General features: G+C 33.6%; 2 protein-coding genes across 3 annotated transcripts; one reads left to right on the top strand and one right to left on the bottom strand.

Moving 5' to 3' along the window:
• Positions 1 to 211: 211 nt before the first annotated feature.
• LOC140866667 (ergosterol biosynthetic protein 28) lies at positions 212 to 2,063 on the top strand. Of its 2 annotated transcripts, none has more exons than XM_073271700.1 (3): positions 212 to 379; positions 1,047 to 1,253; positions 1,770 to 2,040. In XM_073271700.1, exons 1-3 carry the CDS (start codon positions 265 to 267, stop codon positions 1,835 to 1,837), a joined length of 390 nt encoding a protein of 129 aa, XP_073127801.1. In that variant the 5' UTR covers positions 212 to 264; the 3' UTR covers positions 1,838 to 2,040. The 2 variants fall into 2 exon arrangements, with proteins under 2 accessions (XP_073127801.1, XP_073127800.1); XM_073271699.1 differs by having other exon boundaries at positions 276 to 402; positions 1,770 to 2,063.
• Positions 2,064 to 5,980: 3,917 nt separating this feature from the next.
• Positions 5,981 to 9,456, bottom strand: LOC140865792 (uncharacterized). The gene is made up of 10 exons (XM_073270565.1): positions 9,035 to 9,456; positions 8,579 to 8,646; positions 8,171 to 8,241; positions 7,769 to 8,038; positions 7,536 to 7,696; positions 7,396 to 7,451; positions 7,128 to 7,180; positions 6,918 to 7,047; positions 6,578 to 6,675; positions 5,981 to 6,270 (listed from the first exon to the last, which is right to left on the bottom strand). The coding sequence occupies exons 1-10, from the start codon at positions 9,328 to 9,330 to the stop codon at positions 6,199 to 6,201; spliced, it is 1,275 nt and encodes a 424-aa protein (XP_073126666.1). The 5' UTR covers positions 9,331 to 9,456; the 3' UTR covers positions 5,981 to 6,198.
• Between the last annotated feature and the right edge of the window lie 298 nt (positions 9,457 to 9,754).

The raw sequence follows: 9,754 nt of genomic DNA, 5'->3' as shown, positions 1-9,754 counted from the left end.
TTGGGCCAATTATTACTGGGCTTATTTAACATGGAAATTTCAATTAGTACGTTTGTTTGTGTTGGGCTAGTTTTTTTTGTTTTTTTTAGAATTGTTTGTGTTGGGCTTTAAACAGCATCAGATACCCAATCTATAAAACCCAACTGCATCTTCATCGTTTATAAAACTTCAATTATTATTTACCCTCTTTTATTTATATTTATTTATTTATTTATATTTGTGTACTGTTTGCCATCTTCATCGGTTTCCCCTCCCCGTCAGAAGATGAAGTTACTAGGATGGTGGCTGATGCTTGTGGGCACGCTTCGATTGGCTTCTGTTTGGTTCGGATTCTTCGACATTTGGGCTCTTCGCCTTGCCGTTTTCTCCAAGACTACCAGTCTGTTGTTTTCCTTTTTTTTGGTATTTTTATTATTTAATGGATCGCGAACTCAATTGATTTTTAAGCGTTGAGCTCGATTTGTTTGAAATGACTTCAAAAGTTTTAAGTTTTATGAACTTTTATCTTGATGTGAACAATATGATATATAATCATTTCGGCACTGGGTTGCATCTCCTAGATATTCATTTTAATGAAGGCTTCTGAGCTCCAACTGTTGGTTGTGCTGTTTAGTCTCCCAAACAGACGTTTCGTCTTTGGAATAGTGTGAGAATTTAAGTTGAATAAATCCCGCATATTTATAAATTTAGAGTGCAATGTATAGTATTGATAACATAGATCTAATGTATGGAAATATAATGACCTGTGAAACATGACGAAATGTGGATCTGTTTCTAGACTCTAGAGTAGGTGTATAGGAGAGGAGATACCTTGGGCGGTGGACATTCTTGCCAAAGGTTTTATGTTTCATATGTAATGTAATGAAGGAGTCGAACTTGATTCTGCAACTTTGATGATATGCCATTCATTAAATTATTTCTTGATCCGCATTGATATTTGCATTGTGTTGGCATTTAGACAAGGTTTTCCTTCATAATTTCAAACCACGTGTACCATAAACTTTCCCAATAACCATTTTCTGGCAATAACATTTGTTACATTGCAGTGAGTGAGGTTCATGGACGGACATTTGGAGTTTGGACACTGCTGACTTGCACCCTTTGCTTCCTTTGTGCATTCAACCTTGAAAACAAGCCTCTATATTTGGCCACATTTCTATCGTTCGTCTATGCATTTGGTCATTTTTTGACGGAGTATCTGATTTATCACACCATGGCTATTGCCAATCTGACAACTGTTGGTATTTTTGCAGGTAATGCTTCCACAAATGAGTAACTTTATGTATGCTTTCACTTATTTGGACTGTACATCATATTGTTTTCTCATATTTCATTGATGCATAATGAATTTCATCAAGTCGGAGGTACTTTTTCTTTCTTTTTTTTTTTTTTTTGGGTAGGATGGAAACATCCACAATTGCATCAGTTTTCTCCCCTCAAGTAATTGCATCTTCTTTGAGATATGAGGGTCATGGGCTTAGTCTGTATGTGTTTTCGTACTCATTTGGATAGTTCAGCCAAATGATGTTACTCAAAACTCGATGTTTCTGCATTTGTCGACACCTAGTCAAAGTTTGGACCTTGATTGAAATGTGCTTATCAATGATGCTATACATGAATTTTAGTCTGGTATAAATGTTATCTTGAAATCATTTCTCTCATAATTTGTATGGTAATTCTTTATGTTGTGGATACTTGTGTAGCAAATACTTTGAAATAGTTTTAATTAGAAAGAGTAAGAAAATAATATATTAGTTATGCGTTTGTAGGCACATCCATCGTATGGATGTTATTGCAGTGGAACTCGTATCAGCCCCTCAAGAGTAAACATTCGTAGACGTGACATCAAGTGTTTCCATTAAACGCTGTTATGCTTCTTTGGAGCTGGAATGTTCTTGACAATTAACATCTTTGTAAGCATCCATTGGCCTTGTACAAACAGTTGAATGCAATTTTATGAAACTTCATTTGCTTAAAACAGATCTTCCGAAACTTATGATTGCTGTTGTTTAATATTTCATAAGATTTTATCGAATCGTTTATTTTGTTTTTCTAATGTGGGCACTGAAAGCATGAGGTGACTGAACACTGCTACTCCAATATTTATCTGATACTATTTAGTTTTATGTGGTATTTGTTACCTTCTCTATTTGCCCCAAATTATAACACTCTCCCTTAGAGCCATTCTTCTTTACAAACCTACTCAAAACAACTAACTTACAATGTAATGTGTAATTGTTTATTATGTCCGTCTATCTAAGAACTTATCATCTGCATCCTCCGTAAGTTTCCTGTGAGCTAGCTAAAACTGGGTCTTTGGCTCATTCCATTTCCGAACTATGCTACGAATTTTGTTTCGCAAGGTTTTCGCGTGGTTTCTACGGATTTTTTTCGGTCTTTGAGGCTATATATCTCCAGTCGGATGCTAAGATAGCATACAATTTTCTCCTCCTTGACTGGAATTACTTACGAGACAGTACCGTCAACATAAAATTAAATGTATTGATTAAACTTTTAAAGTGATAAGTTTAATGATTGAAAATAATAAAATTCAATATTTTCAGATTAATTGGTAAACAATTTAATTAGTAATTTCAATTAATTAATTATATAAATTAATTAAGCTTAAAATTTAGTAATGTGTTAATAAATATTTTATGGAATAAATTAGTTGTAAATAAAATAATAATGAGTATTTTTGTACTATTCTCTATGTCTCGATTATATAGTCATATTTTGTTTTTCACACAGATTAAGAAAAATTAATTGGAAAATCAAATTTTATATAAACATCATATTTTATCTTTATTTAATGTATTAAAAATTATTGCATGATTTTCAAAGTGTAGTTAATAGGGGTATATTATTAAAAAAAAATTACTAAATATTTTATATGATTATATATTTGTGACAAACAAAAAAGAAAATGTAGACAATATAATTGAAACGAATGGAGTATATTTTTTAGAGTAAATATGAATTGGATATGAGACCCAATTTGTCTATTTTCAGCTAAGTTGTTGGTGTAATTAATTAATGGCCCGACGCGACGTGATTCTTGATGCAAATTGAAATATATAGGTCTTTAGGATAAATACTATAGTTTTTGAATTATAAAACCATAAAAAAAAAAAACTCGAAAATGTCTCGTCTCGTATTTTATTAGATTAAATTAAATTAAATTAAATTAAATTAAATTAAATGTTGTTATAATTACTGTTGGTGCACGTGAACCAAAATGTTGTTGGTCTAGAGTTAGACCACCTATAAAAATATAGTATAGGGGTTGGAGTAATATAGCTAGTAGCTTTTCTTAGACATCCATTATTTTTATATATTGTATTTTTCTGGTCCAATTGAATTATGAAATCTTGTAAAATACGAAAACCAGAACAGGACTGCATGCCACTGTGCTGTACTGTTACTGACACTCGATTTATTTATTTATTTGTATTCATCATATTAAATTTCACCCCCTTCCCTTTTTCTTTTAATATGTTAACCTATTTATTTCTACACATGCCACGTTAGATTGAGATATATAGGTATATTCTTGTTTTTCTATGTTATTTACAAAAAAAAAAAAATTGAAATAAAAATTGTTTCCCTCACATTCTAATGTTTTTTGAATAAGATACTATAATGAAATAAAATCATTTAATTAGAATGAGACAGTCTAATGGAATTTGGTGTGGGTGAATACCATAAACATAATGAATGACATGCAATTTTACTTCGATTCTGTATTTTGTAAAATGTTTTTACAATACCACACGTCAATTAGATTTCTAAGATATATTAAATTTTAATCAAAGATTATATTATTTTTTTGGATAATGAAAACAAACAATGTGATTTATAAATTATTCAATAAACATAAACTTCACCCAAAAAAAAAATCAAAATACAAATCACACCATCAAAACTCCTAATATCACATCATTGTCCTTAACAGAGCAGAGTGCCAAAGCTGGTAATGGAGACCAAAATGTATCTAGCACCCAAAAAAAAAAAGGAAAGAAAGAAAGAAAGAAAGAAAGAAAGAAAGAAATGCCAACAAAGGCATTACATTGCTACTCAATAACTTGCTTAATATGCACAATTGAGGCCAAAAAAAAAAAAAAAAGAGGAAAGAAATTGTATGCGATGTAATAGACTAAATAGCATGGAATATTCAAGGATTGAGAATGAAATCTCCGCATTTACACTTCCAACGCATAGGCTTGTAATTAGAAATGGCATCATAATATGCATGAAGGGCATCAAAATTGCGTCCTTTGGAGTGATGAAGATATGTTCTGAATCTCATGGAATTAGGTGAAATGGGGACTTGAACTGCCTCGCAATGCCCACAGCTTGTGCACATTCTTTCACATCTGGGGGGCCTTGATCCTATTCCTATCAGCAATCTCACTTTACTTGTTTTTTCTTCACCATTCATATTTCTACTCTGCACCTACATATATATATATGATCCCGGCCATAAACAACAGTACTATACACTTGTATATATGATTAAGCATTCCTAGCTTGCTGACGTTATGAATTGTTAGCTAGTAAGAGACCATTTATAAAAACTCACCTGATCGGTTAAATCATGAGAGAACTTTCCAAATTGTCTACCTGAATTCAATTCAAACATGCAACCACTTAAAATTAGAAACTTCACTTGGAAATAATTATTCTTTAAAAGATGCATGGGAGAGATAGAGATCACTCACCTTCAAAACCGCGCGACATTAACATTAAACCTGCAGATATGGCTAAGAACACGAAGAATTTCATGCAGGCCATGGATTTTCTTCTGTTCATGATATGTAACATATATTATGGGGTAGAATATAATGACACAAAAGTGGAAAGTTCAAATTTGAGTCAAGAAACAAACTACTTGGTTGATTATAATATGCTCATGGTATGGAATATTGGGTGCATTAATAATGATTGAATCTGGAAGACAAAATGAACTGCAAAAAGATGGACAAAGAAAAGAACTTGAGAATGGATCCGAAAAGGGAAAAGACCTTTGGTACTGTCACAAAAAACAAGCTGCAAAGAGGTTCTGATAAACAAGTACTACTGAATTTAATTAATGTACATGGACAAGGAAAGGGTTAACCAAATAAAAAAATAATGCATGGAGCCTCCCAGAAAATGACGTGTGAATGACGACACTTGTGGCCTTTCGTTTTCAATTCATGCATTTCTTCCTACCTTCTGTCTCGTGAATTAATTATTGTATTCCTACTACGTACTCCAATTGCATTTCTTTCGAAATTAATTTTTTTATACTCATTTTAGCCAATTGTCACATTCCTCATCACTTGTCGAAATGAAGTTGAAGGAAAGCATACACAGTTCATGATTTGGGAGATGAAAAAACTTCAACAAGTGATTCATGATTAGTAATTGTCGTATTTCCAAATTATTTTTTTTATCAATCATATTTCTTAATGAAAACATAGTGACGTACGTATCATTTTGAGAAGCTCAATTATATTTTTTAAATTCAAAATCCATAACCTCGCACACGAAAATTCACTTTTTAGATATATTCTCTTTTGTTCTTCCTTTAACTTAGCCATGACATACGTACGTTGGATTTGTTATTTGAAATTAATCATGAACCATGCTTCCTTCAACTTCATTTCGGCATATTACAGTGTTTTTCTTTCTCAACTTGCGGAATATTTTTCATCCAAATCACGTCCTTTTCACCTGAATTTGTTTCATTACATATTTTATCGTGTGGCCCGTTTAGATGCAGTCACCACCATGTAAATCTCTTAGCTAGATATATTGGAATCAAAACAGATTGAGACTCGTATGTTGTCATTTTGAAAACAAATTAAGTTGTTGAGCTCAACATTTTAGATATATTACGACATTTTGTAGGACAAGATTTTCATCACGTCACATATATCAAAATCATTAAACATTTGGATTTTGAATATTTCTTCGTCACCTGCAAGCATCTCCATTACAGCAAACTAAATCTTTGATTATAAACAACACTAGAAATCAATGTTTCGATTCTTCTGTATACATACAAATAAAATACATATACACACCAAAATTTTCTTCACCGGCTTCAACATTTGGTACGTTACAAGTATGCACGCACATGCATGAATGAATCTATGCATTGCAGCCTCTACGAACCTGTATTTCTCCGTATAAGCAAATCTTTATATTTCTCTATAATTGAAAATTGTCCATCATATGTTGTATTATATCCGCGCCATGATAATTGATACAATAAGTTTTAACCTAAACACAACAAAGACAAAACGATATTGGTGTTTTCTCATTGCTACATTCAGCACTGAACAAAAGCCATACAACAACTATGTGACAAACAAACAATATATATCTGATCAGGCTTCTTCATATTTGTGGAGATTCTAATATTCACTATTATGAGGGGTCCTGGACCTACTTCTACTTCTTCATAGTTTATATGGTAGTGTTCGGGAGACCTTCTAGGAACCGAGCACTACCTATATCGATCTTCTGACCCAGTTAAAGAATTCTTTACTGAATTAGATGAAAGGGACTTGTACTATTCGATACATGCCTGAATGGTATTGTGTGCAAAAAGTCTTTGGATGCTCCCACCGAAGTTGACATCAACTCGTTCCCAAGTCAGTGTCGTTAGCCCTCTGAACATAGCCTCTACGACACGAGCAACAATTGAATGTCAGGTTTGTGAACCATGGATCCAATAATTGAATGTTAAAATAAATATCGTTCTTCGTACATATCTATCAGTTATGGTAATAACCTAATTTTTCATAAAGAACCAAACGATCACATACACCCCAGGCCAGAAACATCAACCTGATATAAACCCAAATTTTACTGTCTCAATGCAAGTTATCACATACAGTTATTTTAGATCGATGGAGTATACGGACCTTCCATTTCCCTTCTCCTGCTTCTAGCAACTTTAGCATCCGGAGAATAAACATCCTGAGGATTTGCCAATTTTGAAGGAACTTCATGGACAATATGTGGGTATCTAGCATCTTTCAGAAGATTCCGGTGCTAAGAAAATTAACACAAATCAAGAACTGTAAGATATCAGGCATGCTCAAGTATTGCCATGTATGTGCAAAAATTTTTACCTTTGGAAGCTGGTTTCGACGGCGCAATGAAGACGAACTCCACCCAACAAGGTCTATATATATGTAATGTTAAGGTAAAAGAAAATAAAATATATCAAGAGTGCTTGTCGCTATCCCTTGATTTTCGAATAAGGCTTGAACATAATCCGCTATGGTATAATACCCATAACTTTCAAATTTGGTTCAACAATACAAAGCTTCATATGGATACAAGTCATATAAGAAAATGCAGGGGAACAGATGACTATATAAATTAAAGTCAGGATACGGTCATGATGTGTATTTGCATAAGCAACGCGTCTCTTAAATGATTTCAAAGCAGATCTACATGAGTGTTGAGAACCAGAAACTTCAATAATTCGATTTGAATTAGCTCAAAACTAGAATGAACCAAAACCAACAACTCACATAAACTTAAGATCATCAGAGTCACTGCTCATCTGAAGAAGAAGAGGAGGTTTCCCATTTTCGCAATCTCTCAAGAATAAATGTCTACCAGTTCTACCAAGTAACCCTGAAGCATGTGATGCAACTTTCTCCATGGCTTTAAACCCACAGAAAACAGGAACCTGCAAGATAGACAAATTTATCAACATTTTGGTCTTTTAGTCAAGGGGATGAAAAAAAACCTAGTGGCAGACCTGTTTGTGCCCCCTGGATCCAAGATGTGGCGTTGCAGATGTAATGAAGTTCACTGGTTCGAGTCCGGCAATTTTTCCTGTTGGTGACTTTTCTTCAGATGATTCTTTCGACTCATCCAACATGCAGTCGCCATTTTCTTTACTATTTTTTCTCGTAAAATCTTGTTGATAAAGACAAGCAGCGGCGTATCTTGATACCAAGCCACCCAGAGAGTGAGCCAAAAACGAGATCTTCTGAAGATTTGGATGGCGTTTGACAACAGAAATCACCTGAAAAATTGAATCAGCCAACACACCCTTAAATCCTAGCTCCAGCCATATATTTGAATGACCAGTGAAAAGTAAAGTAGATGATTCAGGGAAATCTCAAAGAAGATTGTTCTTCGGAAATGTTTGGCAAACCTCATCAGCTAATCTCTTCCCCATAACATCAACACCATGGAATGTCAGCGTGGAGGAATTACATTCGCTACCTGCACAAAAATTGTTGGTCAAATGATCTGTTTCATTTCAAAACACCTTCTATATTTGTGTTGAATCCGTGTCCTATTTTCAGTTTAGTGTCATTTAGCTAGCGAACCTTCAGACATGAGATGATCTGGCACCAAGAGAAACAAATTAAAATTTACATAGAACTTGCTGATTTTGTCAAGTTTAGATACAGAAAAAGTTAGAGAAACCGGCTTACTAGTAAAATGTACAAAGGAACATGGTATTTTTTGTTGAACGTAAAGAAACATTAATTTACAGGAACAAATCGAAAGAGTCAGACAAAGAGGAAAATAATTTGAAAAAGGCACAAGAGCTCACAATGTACAATAACATCTTCGGGAAAAGCCTTCACAAATTGCTTCGCAGCATATCTCCAATCTTGAGCACTGCATACACAAGCCCAAATAAATATAAAACTAATCACCGAAGAGCTACATCGAATGCTCCAAAGTTGAGCGACACCAATTATTTCACTATCCACATTCATTAATCCAATCACAAAGAATATCATTTTATCTCAAATCTAATTCAACAAAGTTCTTCTCCATCTTCATTAGTTAATTGATAGCATATCAAGAAGCAGCTGTCAGTTCAACAAATAATATAATATGCAGCAAAATAACAAAGAATCAGTCGAATTACTTCATACCCAGAAAAGGGGAAAAAAGATCAAACCCAAGATCGCTCTTTTACAGAATTTGACATTGCATCATCGATATTTATTTATGACAAAAAGGAATTAAGTTGAAAATGACGGATTCAATAAATCCAAACCTTCCAATAATTCCATTGACCATAACAACGAGGTGCGTGGGTACGTGATCCTTCCCATGGCGAGAGGCTTCGACGTTGAAACTCCCGTGGATATCCGGCGCTGCAGAATCTTCGTCTAATCTCATACACCCAAATTTCGGGACAAAATAGAAACTCCTAGTCCTCTGCTTCTTGGGTTTCTTTTCCTGATTAGCTTTGGGAAAACCCATGTTAATAGTTTGGTGAGCTTCTTGTTCTGCCATATTTTCTGCACCAATATCGTTGTTGTTCACATTCATTAACTGTATGGACTTCATTAACTGTATGTATATGTATATATTAATGTCGATTGATGGTCAAAAATGGAAAATGCAGCCAGGGTCCATTCAACCGCAACCACGTCAACAATAATCTAGAAATATAACATGAAGGCAGATCTAGAATCCCCAGGAGGGGTTTGGCGATCTTTGTATTTGTTGACGGGTCAGAGCATTCATATGTAGACCTTACTTTTTTTTAACCACTTGTCTTCGATAAGTTTTTCTTAATGTCTCGTATGGCATGTTACTGTTTTTTTTTTTTTTTGTGATTTTATAATTTTTGTATAAAAAATATATAATATTTTACTAAGATGTGATATTTAGAGAGTATATATGATTTTAGAGACATAACTTAAATTTTGAAATATAGAAGAAGGAAGTTGGAGAAAAATTGAGAAAGACTCGAGGCGTTCAAGTTTAA

This window comes from Henckelia pumila, chromosome 4 (assembly GCF_033568475.1).
Source record: "Henckelia pumila isolate YLH828 chromosome 4, ASM3356847v2, whole genome shotgun sequence".
Lineage (NCBI taxonomy): Eukaryota > Viridiplantae > Streptophyta > Magnoliopsida > Lamiales > Gesneriaceae > Henckelia > Henckelia pumila.
Note: the sequence above shows the minus strand (reverse complement) of the source record. Positions and strands in the feature narration are given on the sequence as shown.

Bases quoted from the DNA above. Each gene is read 5' to 3' on its own strand.
- LOC140866667 (XM_073271699.1), top strand. From the start codon at position 279: ATGGTGGCTGATGCTTGTGGGCACGCTTCGATTGGCTTCTGTTTGGTT. The intron at 403-1,046 runs GTATTTTTATTA...GTTACATTGCAG, and splicing joins TGTTGTTTTCCTTTTTTTTG to TGAGTGAGGTTCATGGACGG. The intron at 1,254-1,769 runs GTAATGCTTCCA...ATGCGTTTGTAG, and splicing joins AACTGTTGGTATTTTTGCAG to GCACATCCATCGTATGGATG.
- LOC140865792 (XM_073270565.1), bottom strand. From the start codon at position 9,330: ATGAAGTCCATACAGTTAATGAATGTGAACAACAACGATATTGGTGCA. The intron at 6,676-6,917 runs GTCCGTATACTC...CTCGTGTCGTAG, and splicing joins CAGGAGAAGGGAAATGGAAG to AGGCTATGTTCAGAGGGCTA. The intron at 6,271-6,577 runs GCATGTATCGAA...TGTTGTGTTTAG, and splicing joins TTGCACACAATACCATTCAG to GTTAAAACTTATTGTATCAA.